Below are 23,678 nucleotides of genomic sequence, written 5' to 3'. Positions count from 1 at the left end.
CATGACCTAAACATATATATGGTGTATGGTCACATGACCTAAACATATATATGGTGTATGGTCACATGACCTAAACATATATATGGTGTATGGTCACATGACCTAAACATATATATGGTGTATGGTCACATGACCTAAACATATATATGGTGTATGGTCACATGACCTAAACATATATATGCTGTATGGTCACATGACCTAAAAATATATATGGTGTATGGTCACATGACCTAAACATATATATGCTGTATGGTCACATGACCTAAACATATATATGGTGTATGGTCACATGACCTAAACATATATATGCTGTATGGTCACATGACCTAAACATATATATGCTGTATGGTCACATGACCTAAACATATATATGGTGTATGGTCACATGACCTAAACATATATATGGTGTATGGTCACATGACCTAAACATATATATGGTGTATGGTCACATGACCTAAGCATATATATGGTGTATGGTCACATGACCTAAACATATATATGGTGTATGGTCACATGACCTAAACATATATATGGTGTATGGTCACATGACCTAAACATATATATGGTGTATGGTCACATGACCTAAACATATATATGGTGTATGGTCACATGACCTAAACATATATATGGTGTATGGTCACATGACCTAAACATATATATGGTGTATGGTCACATGACCTAAACATATATATGGTGTATGGTCACATGACCTAAACATATATATGGTGTATGGTCACATGACCTAAACATATATATGGTGTATGGTCACATGACCTAAACATATCCACATATATATGGTGTATGGTCACATGACCTAAACATATATATGGTGTATGGTCACATGACCTAAACATATCCACATATATATGGTGTATGGTCACATGACCTAAACATATATATGGTGTATGGTCACATGACCTAAACATATATATGCTGTATGGTCACATGACCTAAACATATATATGCTGTATGGTCACATGACCTAAACATATATATGGTGTATGGTCACATGACCTAAACATATATATGGTGTATGGTCACATGACCTAAACATATATATGGTGTATGGTCACATGACCTAAGCATATATATGGTGTATGGTCACATGACCTAAACATATATATGGTGTATGGTCACATGACCTAAACATATATATGGTGTATGGTCACATGACCTAAACATATATATGGTGTATGGTCACATGACCTAAACATATATATGGTGTATGGTCACATGACCTAAACATATATATGGTGTATGGTCACATGACCTAAACATATATATGGTGTATGGTCACATGACCTAAACATATATATGGTGTATGGTCACATGACCTAAACATATATATGGTGTATGGTCACATGACCTAAACATATATATGGTGTATGGTCACATGACCTAAACATATCCACATATATATGGTGTATGGTCACATGACCTAAACATATATATGGTGTATGGTCACATGACCTAAACATATAAATGCTGTATGGTCACATGACCAAAACATATCCAGATATTCATAAAAGGACATATCGCCCAGCCCTAGTGTGAACGTTAAATATCTTGTCTTTGCAGTCTATTCAATAGAATATAAGTTGAAAAGGATTTGCAAATATTTGTATTCTCTTTTTATTTACCATTTACACAACGTGACAATTTCACTGATTTTGGCTTTTGTACATAAGGGGCCACTTCTTTAGGAAAAAGGTAACGGTGAAACTGACCTCTTCATTCTGGTATGCAGTGACGGCGATAAACTGAGTCTCTCGAAAGGAAACGTTGGACACCAGACGCTGTCGAGAGCCCACAGACACAATGTGCAGATGAGGCTCGTACTTATGAAGAGATTTGACCAGGATCTGGAAGACATACAGAAAACAGGCGTCCACAAGGTCTTCTGTCCAAACAGTTCTGCCACCACCAACATCTAAAAGGCCCAGTTAACCAACCCTGGTGGTTTGGGGCATCACAAGAACAACAAACATTTATGTTGAGAGGCTGGCCCCTCATGTGTTTGGTGTGCCAGAGCCCACATTTGCTGGAGTGTCTGGGCTCTTCAAATGGAGTTGACCTCCTTCTCTCTCGCCAATCTGAGGCATTACGGTTCAGTTCATTTCCCAGTAAAAAACATAATTACCATAATGCACAAATAAGCGGAGCAATTATTTCATTACAGTCCAGCTTCAACGCTGCATTACTGCCCCGTGTGCGTCTCTCATCTGCGTGGCGACCCAGCAACCCCGCACAGGAAGCACATTAAAGCGCAGCGGGCCAATTAAAACATGTTTATGCTGCTTCTGTGCTTGCAAGTCAAGTGTGTGAGGAGAGCGCTTGAAGTGGATTATTACAGGTGGTGCTCTCTCTCCCACTCCAGCACAATAAACAAGCAGAAGAAGAAAGACACTCCAGAAGAATGATGGACAGAGTCATCAAAGACCATACAAGCTGCAGAAAATGCTCCCAATTTGTTTTCCGAGTAATATTCTGAAGCGGACCACGTTTAATTTCTCTAAAATCTGTTGCAGGTCAATAAAACCAAGCTGGGAGCCGACACGCCCGATCTACAAAACCCAAAAGCAGTCAAGTTGCAACGTTGGACAATTTGCTCAGGCATTTGTTGACAAAGTGGTGACCCTCGCCCCGTCCTTGTTTGTGAATGAGTGAGCATTTCATGGACGCTGCTTTTATAGCCAATCATGGCACCCACCTGTTCCCAACTAGCCTGTTTACCTGTGGGATGTTCCAAATAAGTGTTTGATGAGCATTCCTCAACTTTCTCACTCTTTTTTTTGCCACTTGTGCCAGTCACGATTGGGTTTTCGCAGCTTACTGGGGGTTCGTTCTCCCAAAATGCAGACGGACCACTCCGGACATGGCATGCAGGTAAAAACATGATTTATTCCTCAAAGTAGTACAAACAAAACGGAACACAAGGCGAAGGCACAAGGCGCTGATCGCACTTGGAGCTAAACTAACACTTGGCATAGACTATGGACAAGGAAAACTTACGTAGACCAGGCATGAAGCAAACACATCTTATGTAGACCAGGCATGAAGCAAACACATCTTATGTAGACCAGGCATGAAGCAAACACATCTTATGTAGACCAGGCATGAAGCAAACACATCTTACGTAGACCAGGCATGAAGCAAACACATCTTATGTAGACCAGGCATGAAGCAAACACATCTTATGTAGACCAGGCATGAAGCAAACACATCTTATGTAGACCAGGCATGAAGCAAACACATCTTATGTAGACCAGGCATGAAGCAAACACATCTTATGTAGACCAGGCATGAAGCAAACACATCTTACGTAGACCAGGCATGAAGCAAACACATCTTATGTAGACCAGGCATGAAGCAAACACATCTTACGTAGACCAGGCATGAAGCAAACACATCTTATGTAGACCAGGCATGAAGCAAACACATCTTACGTAGACCAGGCATGAAGCAAACACATCTTATGTAGACCAGGCATGAAGCAAACACATCTTATGTAGACCAGGCATGAAGCAAACACATCTTACGTAGACCAGGCATGAAGCAAACACATCTTATGTAGACCAGGCATGAAGCAAACACATCTTACGTAGACCAGGCATGAAGCAAACACATCTTATGTAGACCAGGCATGAAGCAAACACATCTTATGTAGACCAGGCATGAAGCAAACACATCTTACGTAGACCAGGCATGAAGCAAACACATCTTATGTAGACCAGGCATGAAGCAAACACATCTTATGTAGACCAGGCATGAAGCAAACACATCTTATGTAGACCAGGCATGAAGCAAACACATCTTATGTAGACCAGGCATGAAGCAAACACATCTTATGTAGACCAGGCATGAAGCAAACACATCTTATGTAGACCAGGCATGAAGCAAACACATCTTATGTAGACCAGGCATGAAGCAAACACATCTTATGTAGACCAGGCATGAAGCAAACACATCTTATGTAGACCAGGCATGAAGCAAACACATCTTACGTAGACCAGGCATGAAGCAAACACATCTTATGTAGACCAGGCATGAAGCAAACACATCTTACGTAGACCAGGCATGAAGCAAACACATCTTATGTAGACCAGGCATGAAGCAAACACATCTTACGTGGACCAGGCATGAAGCAAACACATCTTACGTAGACCAGGCATGAAGCAAACACATCTTATGTAGACCAGGCATGAAGCAAACACATCTTACGTAGACCAGGCATGAAGCAAACACATCTTACGTAGACCAGGCATGAAGCAAACACATCTTACGTAGACCAGGCATGAAGCAAACACATCTTATGTAGACCAGGCATGAAGCAAACACATCTTACGTAGACCAGGCATGAAGCAAACACATCTTACGTAGACCAGGCATGAAGCAAACACATCTTATGTAGACCAGGCATGAAGCAAACACATCTTATGTAGACCAGGCATGAAGCAAACACATCTTATGTAGACCAGGCATGAAGCAAACACATCTTACGTAGACCAGGCATGAAGCAAACACATCTTATGTAGACCAGGCATAAAGCAAACACATCTTATGTAGACCAGGCATGAAGCAAACACATCTTATGTAGACCAGGCATGAAGCAAACACATCTTACGTAGACCAGGCATGAAGCAAACACATCTTATGTAGACCAGGCATGAAGCAAACACATCTTATGTAGACCAGGCATGAAGCAAACACATCTTATGTAGACCAGGCATGAAGCAAACACATCTTATGTAGACCAGGCATGAAGCAAACACATCTTATGTAGACCAGGCATGAAGCAAACACATCTTATGTAGACCAGGCATGAAGCAAACACATCTTATGTAGACCAGGCATGAAGAAAACACATCTTACGTAGACTAGGCATGAAGCAAACACATCTTATGTAGACCAGGCATGAAGCAAACACATCTTATGTAGACCAGGCATGAAGCAAACACATCTTATGTAGACCAGGCATGAAGCAAACACATCTTATGTAGACCAGGCATGAAGCAAACACATCTTACGTAGACCAGGCATGAAGCAAACACATCTTATGTAGACCAGGCATGAAGCAAACACATCTTATGTAGACCAGGCATGAAGCAAACACATCTTATGTAGACCAGGCATGAAGCAAACACATCTTACGTAGACCAGGCATGAAGCAAACACATCTTCTGTAGACCAGGCATGAAGCAAACACATCTTATGTAGACCAGGCATGAAGCAAACACATCTTCTGTAGACCAGGCATGAAGCAAACACATCTTATGTAGACCAGGCATGAAGCAAACACATCTTATGTAGACCAGGCATGAAGCAAACACATCTTATGTAGACCAGGCATGAAGCAAACACATCTTATGTAGACCAGGCATGAAGCAAACACATCTTATGTAGACCAGGCATGAAGCAAACACATCTTATGTAGACCAGGCATGAAGCAAACACATCTTACGTAGACCAGGCATGAAGCAAACACATCTTATGTAGACCAGGCATGAAGCAAACACATCTTACGTAGACCAGGCATGAAGCAAACACATCTTATGTAGACCAGGCATGAAGCAAACACATCTTACGTAGACCAGGCATGAAGCAAACACATCTTACGTAGACCAGGCATGAAGCAAACACATCTTATGTAGACCAGGCATGAAGCAAACACATCTTATGTAGACCAGGCATGAAGCAAACACATCTTATGTAGACCAGGCATGAAGCAAACACATCTTATGTAGACCAGGCATGAAGCAAACACATCTTATGTAGACCAGGCATGAAGCAAACACATCTTATGTAGACCAGGCATGAAGCAAACACATCTTATGTAGACCAGGCATGAAGCAAACACATCTTATGTAGACCAGGCATGAAGCAAACACATCTTATGTAGACCAGGCATGAAGGAAACAATGACCGGCAAAGGCAGGCTTAAATAATGCCTCTGATTAGTAGTCAGGAAGCAGGTGAGCACTAATCAGAGACAGGTGAATACAATGAGCAACCATGGCAACCAAATCAAACTCAGAAGTGCACAAACAGGAACCAAAGGAGTCCAAGACTAACAGAAAATATAAAACATGATCCAGACCACAGATCATGACAGTGCCAGATTGTTTGAAACATCAAATTCCAAATGAGCGAATATTCTCAAAGAATAAAGTATTCCAGTCTGAACGTTAAGCATCTTGTCTTTGCAGTCTATTCAATTGAAGTTGAAAAGGATTTGCAAAGATTGTTTTCCCATTTTATTTACCATTTACACAACATGACTACTTCACTTTTAGGTTTTCCAGTAATTTGGTAATTTGCTTGTCTCAGCTAATTTCGACAACCTTTCAGTGACAGTAAGATGTTAGCAGAATACATTAAAATGTCCATCCATCCATCTTCTTGTGCTTATATGAGGTGGGGTTGCGGGGGCAGCAGCCTAAGCAGGGAAGCCCAGACTTCCCTCTCCCCAGCCACTTGATCCAGCTCCTCTCGGGGGATCCTGAGGCGTTCCCAGGCCAGCCGGGAGACATGTCCTGGGTCTTCCCTGTGGCCTCCTACCGGTTGGACTTGCCCTAAACATCTCACTAGGGAGGCGTTCGGGTAGCATCCTGAGCAGGTGTCTGAACCACCCGGGGGAGGAAACTCATTTGGGTCGCTTGTACCCGTGATCTTGTCCTTTCGGTCATAACCCAAAGCTCATGACCATAGGTGAGGATGGGAACATAGATGGACTGGTAAATTGAGAGCTTTGCCTTCCGGCTCAGCTCCTTCTTCTTCACCACAATGGAGCGATACAGCGTCCTCATTAAATGAATCAAAACGTAGAAAACTGATAAAAGTAGCATGCAGCATCTCCACACAGACTTTCAGGTGGTACCTGTCCTTCTCCGTTGACTTGGTTGGTCAGTTTGACTCTGTTGAAGGTCACCGCCGCTTTCATCCAGTGAGCTCCAAAGTTAGGTGAGTCCGGGTGGATGTAGATGCCAGTTTGGCTCCGCCCCTCACTGCACGCCTCCGCCCGGCCTGCTGCCACCCACTCACCGTTGACAAACTTCCAACGGCAGCCATCGGCGGGCATGAAGTCCAGCAGGAAAGAGTACATGGAATTCGGGTCGAGACCTGACACGCTGACCTTCAGGACGGGAAACATGCGCCTGGACAGGTGGAGAAATAATGGCTGACGTAAAGCAGAGAAAAGCAACTCATGTGAGAGGCTGAGGGGTCTGCTGATGTAAAGAAGGAGGTTAGGACAGAAGTTCACATTCAATTCTTAGACTTTAAGTTTCATTGTCAAAAAGGACAGTGATTGGCCAAAATGGGCATTCAACTCCTCCCAAAGATGACTCGTTATTGTGCAATACTATTCATATTCAAATAGTAACAGTATGACGCTGCCGTAAACTAGCGTGCTAATCGCTAACTGGCAACTAGCGGACTAATCACTAGCTGAAAACTGACGCAGTAATCACTAGTTTGCAACTAATTTGCCAATCGGGAGCTGACAACTAGGGCGTTACTTGCCCGCTGACAAATACAGTGCTAATCGTTAGATGGCAACAAGAGTGCAAATTGCTAGCTGACATCTAGTGCGCTAATCCAGCTTGACAACAGCGCTTTAATTACGAGCTGACAACTGGGACATTAATTACTTGCTGGAAACTACAGCTCAGGCTGGGCGATAATGGCCTTTTATGAATATGTGGGTAGAAAATGGATGGATGGATGGATATGTTTAGGTCATGTGACCATACACCATATATATGTTTAGGTCATGTGACCATACACCATATATATGTTTAGGTCATGTGACCATACAGCATATATATGTTTAGGTCATGTGACCATACACCATATATATGTTTAGGTCATGTGACCATACACCATATATATGTTTAGGTCATGTGACCATACACCATATATATGTTTAGGTCATGTGACCATACACCATATATATGTGGATATTTGGCCTTAGCCTTGAATGAACACTTGATGCATATAATGACAGCAGTATGATGATTCTATGTGTCTACATTCAAACATTCTTCTTCATACTGCATTCATATATGCTACCAAAAGTGTATTTATGAAACAGTTATTAAGCAGTGGCACAAACAGAAAGTGCAAGATTGTCAGAGACATTTTAAAACAAGCTATGAGTGCACTTTTGTGCATGATGTCACTAAGATGACATATCAAAACAACACTACATTAAGGTGCACTTTTTGTACAGAACGCCACTACAATAGTTGAAAACAAATAAAGTGCACTTTTGTGCATGATGTCACACAAGATATTTCAATAAGTGTCAATAAAACTGAGCTGCATAATAGGACATCAAATAGTGTATGTCCTTCACTATGTGGTAGGTTCCTGTGGACGTTATCTCCTTCTGTTGTTAACTATTAATTCGATGTTGTGGAAATGGTTGCTTGGAATTTTGTGGGTGTGGCATCGAACATAGATGTTGACATGCAGAGTTTGAAGAACTCTTTATTCTCTAGCGGGTGACTTTACAAATGATGCTACATATTATCAGCTAAAAGCAACTGCGTGAGAAGGTATACTCCAATATCAGCATATAGTCATTTTCCATATTGCACAGAGACAACCCCGCCATATATCGTGTATACCCATGTATCACCCAGACATAACTGCAGCCTTAACCGCTTGGTATGTTACTAAATGCTGACATGAATATAATAATATGATTAACCTTCAACCACATGACAAAGCTCATGTGTATTTAAAGACATTAACAATTGTGGAAACATTTCTGTGGACCCCCGGGAGTCGCAGACCCTGTTGAAGACCTCTACTCAGGTGGTCGGGGGAAAAAGTCAAATACATTTTGAGGTCAGTTTTGATGAGACATTAGACATCGTCGCCTTGGAAAAGATTGAATGTCTGTGCAGACAGTGTTCAGTAACATCTTGAGATGTTGTGCAGGCGCTAAAAGAAGTTCTACAAAGCCCATTAATTGTGTACTCAACCTTTACACTGATGATGATGATGATGATGATGATGACGAGTCAGACACAAATACTAAACACTGTTCTTTCACATTACTGCAGCCATGACGTGACTGCTGATGAATTGTGACTTTAAAATGTGTGAATGTCGTCCATGCAATGAGGTGGCAACTCGGATGTTCTATAAAAAAATCTACCATCCATTCATAATTGTCTGAACTCTTATTTTGAAAGGGCTGGCATGCGAGAGGCTTACCGTCCGTTCTTGGTGACAATCATCTCATTGGTGATGTGCTGGAACTTCCTCCACAGCTCAGCGTCCTCCAGGGTCACCTGAAGCCTCCTCTCTGTTGGGTCGCCCTTCTCCCGGCCGGCCTGCAGTCCGCTCGCCACCGCGCTCAGCAGCCGCAACATGCAGCTGTCTGCAGATCTGGCGCCTGCCCCATGGCCATCTGATGAAGCCTCGCCATCACCTGGTCGCTCCTCCACCTTCATCTGCAGAACACACACCTGAGCTTGTTAAATAGGAGAGACTATTCATTCCCTCAGCCCACTAGAATATAGGAACATGCTTCATGCAGCATCACCTAGAGCCCAGGAGTCCAACTCAGGGCCCGGGGGCTGCCACATTATTTTTGAAAGCCTGGAAATAATATGCCTTAATAAAATGCTTCATCGTTTCTTACTAAATATATTACTTTTTTCCTTTTGACATTAAAAATCATGTACTGCATTCAATTGCATATCTTTTAAAATTCAATATTATCATGTATCTTCAGATAAAAATACTGAACTTAAATATCTGCTTGACTTATGAATTCAAAACAAATGATCAATCAAATTGTAAACTGTAAAATTGACAATAGATTTTGCAGTTCAATTCCGCCAACTGAGTTTTTTAGCATAAAATCAACTCTTAAATGATAAATAGGTTGTACTTGTATAGCGCTTTTCTACCTTCAAGGTACTCAAAGCGCTTTGACACTACTTCCACATTCACACACACATTCACACACTGATGGAGGGAGCTGCCATGCAAGGCGCTAACCAGCACCCATCAGGAGCAAGGGTGAAGTGTCTTGCTCAGGACACAACGGACGTGACGAGGTTGGTTCTAGGTGGGATTTGAACCAGTGCGCCACGCCGTCTCTTGTACTGTTTTTTTCCATATACAGTAATACACTAAAACATTAGAAAATAAAACAAAAAAACATTAAAACAACAAGATAACAGAGTTAAAAAAAAACTGGCAGCTCTGTTGCTTGAATTTTAATTTTACTGCTAAAAACAGTGGTATTATTTTTCCATTTATTACATTTCTTTATATGCTGTAAAAAAACAACAACACTGCTTTTACTGTAAAATTCTGGTGACTGAGCTCCCAGATTTAAAGTCAAATTTAAATATTTTTGGGCAGCTTATGTTAAAAAATATGTTCTTAATGTATATATATATATATATATATATATATATATATATATATATATATATATATATATATATATATATATATATATACACAGATGTATATTCAGTGTTAAAAAGGGCCCTCTGAGGGCAACCATAACTGCGATGTGGCCCTCAATGAAAACAACTTTGATATGCCTGATCTTTATAGTTTTAGTCAGATGTTTATACATCATGGAATTGGGTGAACATATTTTTATTTTGTATTTTCTCCACTCAGGCTTCTTCCCACATTCAGAAAAGGAGAACTCCAATCTAAATGTTGGGGGCTGCGTGGGACTGATTGATGTGTCCTTTGGCAACATTTTCCAAAGTGAAGCAGTTTTTATTTGACAGAAATGTTACACTGACGGAATGACAGGCCTTGGATCAGGTTTTTTAAATAGATTTTTTAAAATAACATATCCATGGGTTTGAATATTGTGTTTTGAGGGAGTGACCAGGTTGTGACGCAGTAATCTATGTGGGAAAATATTAAGTGTAAAAACATCTTCGCAGACTTGAGTGTCATGGAAGGTCTGATTATTGAAATTTATGCAGATTTATCTTGATTTCTTTTTGCTGAGTTTGAGTTGTTGTTTTTGAAGAAAGTGGTGGGTCCAGTGTGATCCCATGGTACTTCAACTCCTCTACAAGATCAAGCTCAACATCCCCCAGGAACTCACCGGAGCACTCAAGTTTTTGGGGGTTTTTTTTGTCAACATATTTTTTGAACAATAAACTTGAATGAAGAAGCAACTTCAGAATACTTGTTGGGGCTTACGATAGCATGGATGACACGGAGAGCTCTATATAATATGTTTCTCATTGTTTGGTGGAGAGCTACTCCAAATCCACACGGTAGCTCATCAACTGGCTGGAGAGCCTGGAGGAGACACATGTGGCTGCACATCTGCCCGTGTTACTAATGACTACACTTACTGAAATAATACCACATGTTGCTGTTGGGCCAACTTACATGGAACTATCTGTAGTTGGACCAGAAAAATGTCATTCACAAACTTCCTGCAACATTTAGAAGAAGTCAGAAAAGGTGCGACTCACCTGTATGCTGAAAGAATCCCAAAGATGCCTAACTGAAAAAGTGGAATGAACAAAAGATGTGCACCAACAAGCATTAGGCTGAAGATGGAACACTGCTTAGCGTGGACTGAACACAATCTAATGGTGAAAGCTCCTCCCTCGGGGCTCTTCACCAAACCACCCTTTCATTTCAGCCTCTTGCTGCACACACACACACACACACACACACACACACACACACACACACACACACACACACCATTATTCACATACATTGTTTTGTTCCTTTGATGACTTTCCTCTTGACTGCCATCCACTATATTGCCAGAAGTATTTGTCCACCCATCCCAATGAGAATCACTAATCACTTGGCCCGGTGTATCAAATCAAGCACTTAGGCATGGAGACTGTTTTTACAAACATTTGTGAAAGAATGGGCCGCTCTCAGTGATTTCCAGCATGGAACTGTCTTAGGATGCCACCTGTGCAACAAATCAAGTCGTGAAATATCCCAGCTCCGAAATATTCCAAAGTCAACTTCATTTAAGAGAAGTGAAGAGTTTGGGAACAACAGCAACTCAGCCACCAAGTGGTAGCCAGGTAAACTGACTGAGAAGTCAGCATAGTGCAAAGACTTTCTGCACAGTCACTTGCTACACAGCTCCAGACTTCATGTCACCTTCCAATTAGCCCACGTACAGTACGCAGAGAGCTTCATGGCCGAGCAGCTGCATCTTAGCCATACATCAACAAGTCCAATGCAAAACGTGAGATGCAGTGGTGTAATGGACATCACCACTGGACTCTAGAGCAGTGAAGACGTCTTCTCTGGTCTGATTTCCATCTGGCAACCTGATGGACCAGTCTGGGTTTGGAGGTTGCCAGGAGAACACTGCATTTTGGACTGCATTGTGCAGACTGTGAAGTTTGGTGGAGGAGGAATTATGGTGCTGGGTTTTTTTTTCAGGACTTGGCCCCTTAGGTGGACTGACATCATATTAGCGCCTATGGGTTATGAATGGGATGGCACTTCAAGTTCATATGTGAGTGAAAGCAGGTGGCCAAATACTTTTGGCAATGTCGTGTATTCATGTTGGATCCTGGTGTTAAAAAGGCCAAAGTGTCAAATAAGGTTCATGCATTTGGGAAAGAGCCTGCATGCAGTTTTGGATGCCTCTGAACATTGTATTTTGCAGTCTTTATTTAAACAGAGAGCCATTTGTGATGTCAGGTTGACAGATGCACTAATGTGGCCATTTCTAGTTCATGCCCCTTTTTGCCCGGACCCTCCATGTTTTCCAGCCTGCGCCACAATAAATACTTCTGTCTAAACATTTTCCACAGGACTGTTTTCCCAACATGGCCCCGGAAGTACAAGTTTAATTAGCTGCTAAAAAGACAGCTGCATTGCAACATTACAACTTGCTTTTAGGAATATTATTTACAATATTCTCATCAAATGGTGGCAATATTATCAATATATATCCAGCAGAGTGGGCAGGTGTACCTAATGCTGGGACCGGCGAATCCATATAAACCTATTGTTAAGATTATTCTTGACAGAGAATGAAATAAAGAGTGATGTTCGTCTTAAAGATATATTTTTAACAGTGTACATTTTCAAAAGATAAAGTCTGATGCGTGTGGAGAGTTTACTTGCAACCTGAGAATGTCTGCACACACAAACCACAACATGACTGTGAAGCAAAAGTAGGCCAAAGCACATCCAATATGTGTTCCTAGACCACCAGAAAGAGTGTGTGGATTAGAATCATCATAGGTCCGTTTTTAAGCCAGACATTTTTCAAAATAAGAGCACATCCATGAAGCAAGAAAATCTGAAAAACAAACTTTTATACACAAAATAACATGTTCGGCTGGAAGACAAAATAATCCATCCATTTTCTACCACTTATTCCTTTTGGGGTCGCGGCGGGCGCTGGTGCCTATCTCAGCTACAATCGGGCGGAAGGCAGTGTACACCCTTGACAAGTCACCACCTCATCGCAGGGCCAACACAGATAGACAGACAACATTCACACTCACATTCACACACTAGGGACCATTTAGTGTTGCCAATCAACCTATCCCCAGGTGCAGGTGGGAGGGGCCTATCCCCAGGTGCATGTCTTTGGAGGTGGGAGGGGCCTATCCCCAGGTGCATGTCTTTGGAGGTGGGAGGGGCCTATCCCCAGGTGCATGTCTTTGGAGGTGGGAGGGGCCTATCCCCAGGTGCATGTCTTTGGAGGTGGGAGGGGCCTATCCCCAGGTGCATGTCTTTGGAGGTGGGAGGGGCCTATCCCCAGGTGCATGTCTTTGGAGGTGGGAGGAAGCCGGAGTACCCGGAGGGAACCCACGCAGTCACGGGGAGAACATGCAAACTCCACACAGAAAGATCTCGAGCCCGGAATTGAACCCAGGGCTACTCAGGACCTTCGTATTGTGAGGCAGACCCCCTAACCCCTCTGCCACCATGAAGCCCTTGACAAAATAATTACTTTTTAAAATATTTGGTTGGATTTTCCCACTTAGTGAGACAAGAAAATTGAAATGTCAGCTGAGAAGACAAACATCTGCTCGCAGGTGTGAAACTGGCAAGAGGTCAAACATCTGGAAAGCCAGGACACTTGATATATGTGTGTGTGTGTGTGTGTGTGTGTGTGTGTGTGTGTGTGTGTGTGTGTGTGTGTGTGCGCCATTTAATCAGCAGGGAGATTATTGGTGTTAGCCTGTCATCAAGTGTGAAGGCGGTGTGAACAAAGGCAGCAGGTAAATATCAGCAGGTGAGACTCCAACATATATTTTACTCGGAAACTGGTCAGCTTGAGCAATTTATTAAATTTGGAAAAGTACAGTGAATGTTTGAGTATTTGTTGACTGTATGACCATCACATCTTTTTAATGGCTGAAATGTTCTTACAGACAGAAATGTTTCATGGAAAAGCTTCAGACAGCGAGTGATGGATGCTAAAAGTGTGACCAAAGCAAACAACCAGGTAGCTACAGTGCTACCTCAGTCATTCATTGTAAAAGGTCAGATGAAGACCAAATAGTACAGAAAAAACAAAGTATTTTTTAACAAATAATGCCAGTCAACTTATCTGCACGAGACACCAAGAAATATTACCACTAAATACTTTTTAGAGAGAAAATATTTGCTTTTACATGCAGGAAAACTAATATTTACCATCACATTTCCCTTAATGAACTCTTGTTGGCGAAGACGTCAATGAGCAAACAGAGAGGGGAGGGAAGAACCAGAACCACGCCTAAGAACTTTGCTTCCAGTTCTTTCTTGAATTCAGTAAGGTTTCTTTCCTTCTTTAGAGTTGGAGCTCAAATCTTTCTTTGGCTGCATGGGGGCTTATTTTGCAGTTATTATTCAAACATAACACTTTTTTTAAATTGTTTTTAAAAAGCTCATTGACTGAGTCAACAAACCAAGAGATTCTCTGCTTGGGTACTCGATTCCGCAAAATGATACGCAAGCAAACGAACCAAATTCTTATGTGCAATGTTTGGTCATTCAATAACCGAGATAGTGTTTGAAAAGAAGCGGGCAACTTTTGGAGAAAATTCAAAAGTGAGGCACCATTCCCTGTGTAGTTATTGCTGAAACAACTGTTGAAATGTTACGTTTAATGAAGTGTTTTCTTCACACAGTCAATGGCAAGCATCTCGTTAAAATGCTCAAAAGTTTGGTGGTACTTCACCTTAAAAGAAGCGGGCTCAGTCTTGCGGGAAAAAAGTCATTTACGTTTCCTGTGTTCTGTACTGCTTCTTATTCTGCTGTGTTGTGTTATTACTAGCAAATCTATTTTGTAGATTACTATTCTGCATGACACATAGCCCCATAAAAATAAATGGGCATTGTTTTAAGACAAAGTTCCAAATGATAAGATAAATACATTTAATAAAGTCAAATACAAATAAGGCAACAAGAGAAGAATCCTACACTTCTCTTTTGTAAAGTAAATGTGTACAGCCCATATGGCCATGGACATCTACATCTACTATATCAGTGGTCCCCAACCTTTTTAGAGCTGTGGACCGGTCAACGCTTGATCATTTGTTCCGCGGACAAATTCAATTAAAAATAAAATAATAATAATAATAAAAAATTCTTCTGCGGCCCGTTACCGGTCCACGGTTGAGGACCACTGTACTATATGATTTGCCTGAGAAGCTGGACAGCACAAAAAAATAAAATAAATAAAACATTTTTTTTTTAAGTACAGGTTCGGGCACTATTTATGCACCAGCCCTGTATCAAAAGTACCGATTTGATCTCGGTACCGGATTATAAGTAAATGAGAGCCAACCAACAGACTACTGAAAGCCTGCTCTGAAATATTTGGACATTACAAGCAGAATGAGACCAAAAGGCACAGAGCCAGCAGCCACACTTCCTGTCACAAGAATAGAACTTTTAGCTCATGGCTATCAGTCCAGCAGTTCTGAAATAATATACGTTTTGACCTCAAAATTGATCATTAATATTAATGGCTAAAATGTTTTATCAGTAATTGGATATTTAATATACAGAAGTTATATAAATACAAATACAATATGAATACCTGCTGTGCTGTGAAATATCCTAACATGTCTATTACAATAAATAATAAAAACTACAATCCATACACTAAACAGGTGTACAACACAGGATGCGGAGAGACAACTGGTCGCCATGGAAACCACACCTGACACCTGGTCCGCCGACTCGCAGCACCCTCAATGGTCATTCAGATGTTTAGAAGCAGAAGGAAAATAACTTGATGATACCGTCTCTGAAAAACCAAGAGGACAAATCCCACAATTTAGTTTTGAATCACTAATTCACATTCTGGTGACGCGTGTGTGTGTGCGTGTGTGTGTGTGTGTGTGTGTGTGTGTGTGTAGTACCTGGCGAAGGGGATGTATGAAAGGCCATACCTGCAATAAAAAGCACTCATTAAAAAGTAAAAGTGTGATGAGAAGTTGACATACTCATCAACCACAGTCATCCTTGCCAAGACAGCAGTTGAGTCAAAGAAGTGGTCAAGTGTCCAACTAGAATAGTGCAGAAGCTTGTTGGTGGTTGCAAACTTGTTTAGGGTCAGAACACAAGCAAATACAGTAAGAGTGTAGGTTGATTGATGGATTGAGTGAAAGTTCTATGAGTAGATTGCACAGTACAGTACATATTCCCTACAATTGAGCACTAAATGGTAACACCCCAATAAGATTTTCAAGTTGTTTAAGTCGGGGTCCACCTTCATCAATTCAGGTACCACTAAGTGAAAAAAATAGGAAACCTCCCAAAACATTCTGTTCTCTCATTTGAAAAATGAAAACTGATGGTAATTGTCAGTTGATCCGCTTTCCAATAAGATCTATAGATAATGGTTTGTGGATAGATGTCTCGTGGCTCAAGGTCATTGTTTGAAAATGGACTCTGCACTTGAGTTTAATATGCAAATCCAACTGTTTTTTAAGACATTGTCATCTTGCGCTTTTGGGTTAAGTTTCAAATAAAGTACTTAAAATGTGAATAACAGATTCATAGAATGCCAGGCTAATGCAAAGTTGATTAAACACAGAAGTGAGCGAGGTTTCCTCCATGAATAACTGCCATGACAGCCAAACGTGTCTCTTTCTGCTGGTAGATGCGTGTACTTTGATGATTACTTAGGATGTTGTGTTGGCCTTCTGCACCTGTTCTGAAGGTGCAGGCCACTTAGACCAGGCCAGTGAGGCAGACCTTTGTCCAGAAATGAAATCATGTATAAGACTACTTTCTATGCATGTCCAATTGGCCTCAAAATGTATTTTTTTCTGCCGACAATTGCACTGTCTGGTGGACATCATGATGTTGGGCAATATCAACATATCTGATATTTGTAAAAAAAGCCAACGTCAGACAGCTCAATGGCTGATTTCAAAATGTTTGGAAATCTTTTGATATAGTTTCCTATATACTGTATGTACAGTATGTGTCAACAACTGTCTTTGTGAGGACCTCATTGAGCTCCCTCACTTTTACAACGAAGAGCAAACCAAAGAAAAACTCCAGACTTGTGCTACAAATGTCCTGACATGTTCAAATGATTTTTCCCAAATATATAGGATCTACTTTTAGACATTTTAAGGACATGTCTTAATCTTAATACTTTCCTCGGAAAACATGCTTTTCTGCTAAATACATTTCACAAATTATTTTATAATACATTTCTTCTTTTGTAATTCATCACGTTATGTATGTGCAAAATGTTGTATATACCACCTTCATATATATTCTTATTCAAATGAAGCTCAAATGCCCATCCATACGTTACTTGTCACAATGAAATGTTTTGGTTCACTTTGCCACACATCAAACTAAACAAAAGCAAAGGTTTGGTGGTCTTTAAGGAGCAAAAGGTATTCATTTATTATCAATGAATTATTTTTGAAACATCTGATTTTCAGCTGCTCCACTAAAGCTTGTTTCATGACCAACACTCAACTCATAAGTTGGAATGAGGGTGAAGAATCATGTACTGTACAGGAAGGAAGGAGGAAAGAGCTGCAACTCCAAAATGTTGTAAGTTTATGTCCCTAAAAGACATTTATGGTAGGTTTGTTTTAACAGACAAAAAACATTAAATAAAGATGATAAATTAATTGTATTTGATTGAGAGATTATTTGATCCCAAGGCAAAACCCGACTTAGTAGTGCTGGTGTAAGCCTTGTCAGCAAGCACAGAGGTCCAATGTTTCTTGTGCTTGAGCAGGCTTGCACAGCTTTGGGATCTCATTCAATTCAACTTTGCTCTCCTAGCTCCAAACATGCCCAATAGAGTTCATGTCAAAGAGGTCTCATGTGAGCAGGCTTTGACAGTGTTTTTCATGCGTTCATCATGTACTGTACATGAGTAGTACAACAGGAATAATGTGTGAGCTTCATTGGCACATACTGTAACTGGTCTGTGGGCCTCAGAACACTTGCTGGTTGGTGAGTGTTTCAATCATTTGCTCATTCATATACAAATCTATATATAACCATTATTTAATGTTTTTATTTGGAATTGTTGTAATTCTGTCTCTTTTATATAAACCTAGCATGTACAGTGCGTGTAGAAAGTATTCACAGAGCTTCACTATTTCCACATCTTTTATGTGACAGCCTTATTCCATTTTTAGCTTCAAACTTCGACAGACAAGACCCCACAACGACAATGTGAAAAGGCATTTTTTTCATTGGAAATGTATAATAAATGTAAAAAAATAATTCAAAAACACTTGAAGCTGTCATTTCTGCTAACACGCATGTGAGCACCCTTCGAGAAAAAAAACAGAAATTCCTAACCCTAACGCCTTCCGCCCGACTGTAGCTGAGATAGGCGCCAGCGCCCCCCGTGACCCCAAAAGGGAATAAGCGGTAGAAAATGGATGGAAAATGGCATGCAAAGAACTCAGAAAACATTTCCTATTCTATAGCCACGCCCCCTCAGGTATTATACTTCCTGTGTTGTGACCTCTGTTTACAATCCATCACACTGAAAATATACCTTCTCGCTGGCTACTAATACATGCAAGTGGTTCTAAACTAACAGTGTTCTGATTGTAATCAAAGCTCAGCTACTCCCGGCCCAAAGTAACTGTGCTCCGAAGGTGTCTGCTCCCTCACATTGCTAGCAAGACCTGGACTCGGCGAAAGAAAGAACGTGGGTATGGTTCCCTGCTCTTCATGACTGTCTCCGCCAGTTAAACATCAGTCATTTCGTAACTTTTGCTAGCGTTAGCTGCAGCGAGCTGGGTTGCCCAGTTTGTAGAAGGCCAAAGCGGCCTACAAGCCACGGTGAATTGGTTGAGACGCATAATAGATTTAGCCTTTTAGCTAGTCCTACACCCCAGTCTACCGGGCACCACACCTTAGTCATACGATACTCCATCACTCAGAACATACTGCTTAGTAAAGCAGCCATAATTATGTGTATTCCCAGGGCCAGAGCTCCCGACATTGAAGCTGATCTTAGGGAGATGATTTGTAAACACGCACCACAGGCTAATCCCAGAACTAGCTACGTGAACATAGTTGTACACGTCAGCTCCAATGACACTAGGATGAGACAGTCAGAGATTACAAAGAGGAACATAGCTCGGACTTGTCTCGGCATGGAGTACTTGTCTCTGGCCTCCTGCCTGCGAGAGGCAATGATGAGAAGTATAGCACATTAGTCTTGCTTAACAAGTGGCTGGCTCGCTAAAAAAAAAGAAGTATCGTCTAGTGTATGCAAAAAAACAAGACAACATTCAAACTATTGATTTAATCGGAAGTGAATTAAATGGACACCGCCACCCTCATATAGGATAAGACAAAATCAAATGATTTGACTTGCCCCCAAGACTAGACCCACACAATATGTCTCTGCTTGTGTGCATGAATGCTTACCAGGTGAATGCTAAAAACTGCAAGACACAGAACAGCAGTGCAAGACCGTTTTTCTTCCACTAAAAAAAAAACTGAGTTTAGTGAAGGCATGCTTCCTCTTATCCACCATGCTTTGCTTGCCAAACAGAATGAGTTTCTCACCCAGAAAGCTGCACAAAAAGTCAGAGCCAGACACACCTGTGGACAGACAAGACAGACAGCTTATTACTTCAGACATACCTCCAACCTGTCTGTATCTTCTAAGGATGGACTGAAGTATTTCATTGTCTTTTAATGGCTGGTTACTTTGTCTTCAAGCAAGTTAAAAGATCCCTGCGTCGTGTATAGTTTGAACATCCTAGTATTCTCACCAGCATAATGATGGTGGCAAGCGCTCGTTCTTTGGCACACATGCTCTTCAACTGCCTGCACGGTCCCACCAGGAACATGGTGCTGAAACCACAGCAAAAACACACAGGTTATACTAGGGTTGGGCGATATATGGAAGATACAGTTTGTCTCTGTGCGATACAGAAAATGACTACATGGTGATATTGGAGTATACCTTCTCACGCAGTTGCTTTTAGCTGCGGGCATTACACTACAGGCTCTCCTTACTCTTTCTTGTCCCTCCTTCTCACAGAGACATAAAACATACGTCACATACTGTCGCCCGTGCAACGTCATACGCCCTCACCAAGCGGAGAGGTAGAGACATGGCTAACGTTAGCTGTGGTGCTAGCAGAGAGGTGCGAGTGGTAATACGAGAGTAAGAAGGCGCCAATCTAGTAACAAATGAAGGAAGAAGAATTATTCCCAGGAAAAACAGCAGGGGGTCCATCGTCTGGCGGTGGTTTGGCTTCAAGCGGGAAAATGTTGAACGGACAACCGTAATATGTATGCAACAAAAGTGTTTCTACAAAAAGTAGCAGCACTGCTAATGTGTAGCATCATTTGTAAAGTCACCCGCTAGAGAATGAGGAGTGCTTGAAACTCCGCATGTCAACATCTCCATTCGGTGCCACACCCACAAAATGCCCCAGCAACCATTTCCACATCAAGACCGTATGAAACAAATAGTCAACAACAGAAGGAGATAATGTCCGCAGGAACCTACCACATAGTGAAGGACATACACTATTTAATGTCCTATTATGCAGCTTATTTTTATTTGACACTTATTGAAATATCTTATGTGACATCATGCACAAAACTGCACTTTATTTGTTTGCAACTATTGTAGTGGCGTTCTGTACAAAAAGTGCACTTTAATGTAGCTTGTTTTAAAATGTCTCTGACAATCTTGCACTTTCTGTTTGTGCCACTGCTTAATAACTGTTTCATAAATACACTTTTGGTTGTGATTTCCCTCTCTGCATGAAAGTTTAAAAGTAGCATATATGAATGCAGTATGAAGAAGAATGTTTGAATGTAGACACATAGAATCATCATACTGCTGTCATTATATGCATCAAGTGTTCATTCAAGGCTAAGGCCAAATATCCACATATATATGGTGTATGGTCACATGACCTAAACATATATATGGTGTATGGTCACATGACCTAAACATATATATGGTGTATGGTCACATGACCTAAACATATCCACATATATATGGTGTATGGTCACATGACCTAAACATATATATGGTGTATGGTCACATGACCTAAACATATATATGGTGTATGGTCACATGACCTAAACATATATATGGTGTATGGTCACATGACCTAAACATATATATGGTGTATGGTCACATGACCTAAACATATATATGGTGTATGGTCACATGACCTAAACATATATATGGTGTATGGTCACATGACCTAAACATATATATGGTGTATGGTCACATGACCTAAACATATATATGGTGTATGGTCACATGACCTAAACATATATATGGTGTATGGTCACATGACCTAAACATATATATGGTGTATGGTCACATGACCTAAACATATATATGGTGTATGGTCACATGACCTAAACATATGCAGATATTGATATATGGCCCGGCCCTAGGTTATATGCTGTATTCACAGAACTTGAATGGTTGAAACGTGGTCAGAAGTGAAGTACCTGGCGAGAGCACAGATGTTTCCGACACTGTAGAGGACAGCAAAAACCGCAAGTCCAAAGGCTGGTAACCACAGCATACACGTGCCCTGAAACAAACCAGCTGTTACCTTGGAGACAGCAGCACTCGGCAAGCAGGTGGGTTGTTACCCTGGCAAGCGCCCCATGATGCCGCCGTCACTCCCACTCACCAGAATGGAACACAGCACACCCAAAATGAAAGAGATGAGGAAGCCTTTCACTCTCGTCCCCCAGGCTAGCGTTGATGCGTTATTGGCTCTCTGAGGGGAAGACACAACCACAACTTTGACAGGCTTGTTTACTCAAATTTTAAATGTCTTACATTACATCAATTGTGTAAAATAATAGGCATGGTGTGATTTTAGAATTTAAACTTGATTTTTTTTGAATGATTAATAATTAAATATACTGTTTTTATTTATTTATTTGTGTCAGCCTGCCACAGATACATTCGGACCACATCAGAAAGATTTGGCACTATGTTTTTAATTTTAGATTTGATGCCATTTGCTTACTCTCCCTCACAAACACACTAAATAGGGCTGTCTAAGTGGCTTGTAGTTAAAAGTATGGACAGTTGATGGCATTGTTGCTCCGCACAGTCAGAGGCACATCACATTGCTCATGGAAGGAGCTTTTTTATTTACTAACTACAGCCAACAACTACTCTGACAAACGGACAAATGGTCATTGAACAGAATGAAGCAGTGTTGGCGCTTGGAATTTTCCAAATGGGGTCCCAGGGACCCCATCAAGTCATAAAAATGGGGTCCCTCAGTACAATTTCCAGGTCCCACTTTTTTGTAAGCATTTGAAAACAAATGATAAATGTATGCTGTTATATCTCAGTATTTCTAAGAAAACACATTTTTATGCATATATAAATGTATTCAGTTATAAACATTCATTTACTTTCTTCAGTCACACACAGGATTCTCACAGGAATTAGCCAAAAATCCAACCATAAAACATATAAACAAAAATGTAAGTATATGAGCATGAACTGATGAAGCCGACTAGTATGAGAGTCAAAGTGTGTTCTGAGACAAACCCAACATTACATAACATGTGTATATATATATATATATATATATATATATATATATATATATATATATATATATACACACATACATAACATAACATATGTACATACACACATAACATGTATTTACATACATAACATAATACATATATATGCATGGATACAAAATATACATATAAACATATTTCACACTATATACATATATATATACATATATATATATATATATATATATATATATATATATATATATATATATATATATATATATATATATATATATATATATACATACATAACATAACATATGTTAGCAATACAAACCAGAAAGTAAAGTGATAACTGTCCTAAATCGAGATATGTTGTTAATGTGCCAGGTTTAGGTAAAAGACAAAGAAAGACTAAAGTTACTTTTAGTGAGATTATTGTGAGGGCTAACGTGGTTTAGCCGCTAGAAGCTAATGAGCTAACAACAAAAGTCACCTCCAGGATTGAAGCCGCGTCCGAGTTGCCGCCATCTTCCCCGCTCAGTACCTTCTTTAGTTTCTCCATTTGGTCTTCTCTCTAAAAAGCACAGAAGTGCCGGCCAGCTTCCACAAGTAAAAACTCAGGTGTGGAATTTTAGTGACGAAGAACCTCAACAGGTGTTTTCAACAGCTTCCGCCTGCAGTACCGCCTG

At 40.7% G+C, this 23,678-nt stretch overlaps 2 protein-coding genes across 2 annotated transcripts in view; both read right to left on the bottom strand.

Annotated features, from left to right (window-relative positions):
- The window catches only part of LOC133544132 (T-box transcription factor TBX19-like), a 25,150-nt gene extending 5,253 nt beyond the window's left edge, over positions 1-19,897 (bottom strand). The window contains exons 1-6 of the mRNA XM_061889210.1: positions 19,873-19,897; positions 16,362-16,391; positions 16,160-16,246; positions 9,226-9,464; positions 6,878-7,154; positions 1,728-1,862 (exon numbers count right to left, since the gene is read on the bottom strand). Of these exons, the coding sequence (XP_061745194.1) occupies positions 1,728-1,862; positions 6,878-7,154; positions 9,226-9,464; positions 16,160-16,201 (693 nt within the window). The 5' untranslated portion in view covers positions 16,202-16,246; positions 16,362-16,391; positions 19,873-19,897. The remainder of the gene's footprint in view (positions 1-1,727; positions 1,863-6,877; positions 7,155-9,225; positions 9,465-16,159; positions 16,247-16,361; positions 16,392-19,872) is intronic.
- Positions 14,278-23,678, bottom strand: LOC133544133 (vesicle transport protein SFT2B-like). Its single transcript, XM_061889211.1, has 8 exons — positions 23,483-23,678; positions 22,125-22,214; positions 21,937-22,022; positions 20,223-20,304; positions 20,014-20,049; positions 19,873-19,931; positions 16,362-16,391; positions 14,278-16,246 (listed from the first exon to the last, which is right to left on the bottom strand). The coding sequence occupies exons 1-8, from the start codon at positions 23,549-23,551 to the stop codon at positions 16,210-16,212; spliced, it is 489 nt and encodes a 162-aa protein (XP_061745195.1). The 5' UTR covers positions 23,552-23,678; the 3' UTR covers positions 14,278-16,209.

This window comes from Nerophis ophidion, linkage group LG27 (genome assembly GCF_033978795.1).
Source record: "Nerophis ophidion isolate RoL-2023_Sa linkage group LG27, RoL_Noph_v1.0, whole genome shotgun sequence".
Classification (NCBI taxonomy): domain Eukaryota; kingdom Metazoa; phylum Chordata; class Actinopteri; order Syngnathiformes; family Syngnathidae; genus Nerophis; species Nerophis ophidion.
This window is presented reverse-complemented; position numbering and strand designations above follow the sequence as displayed.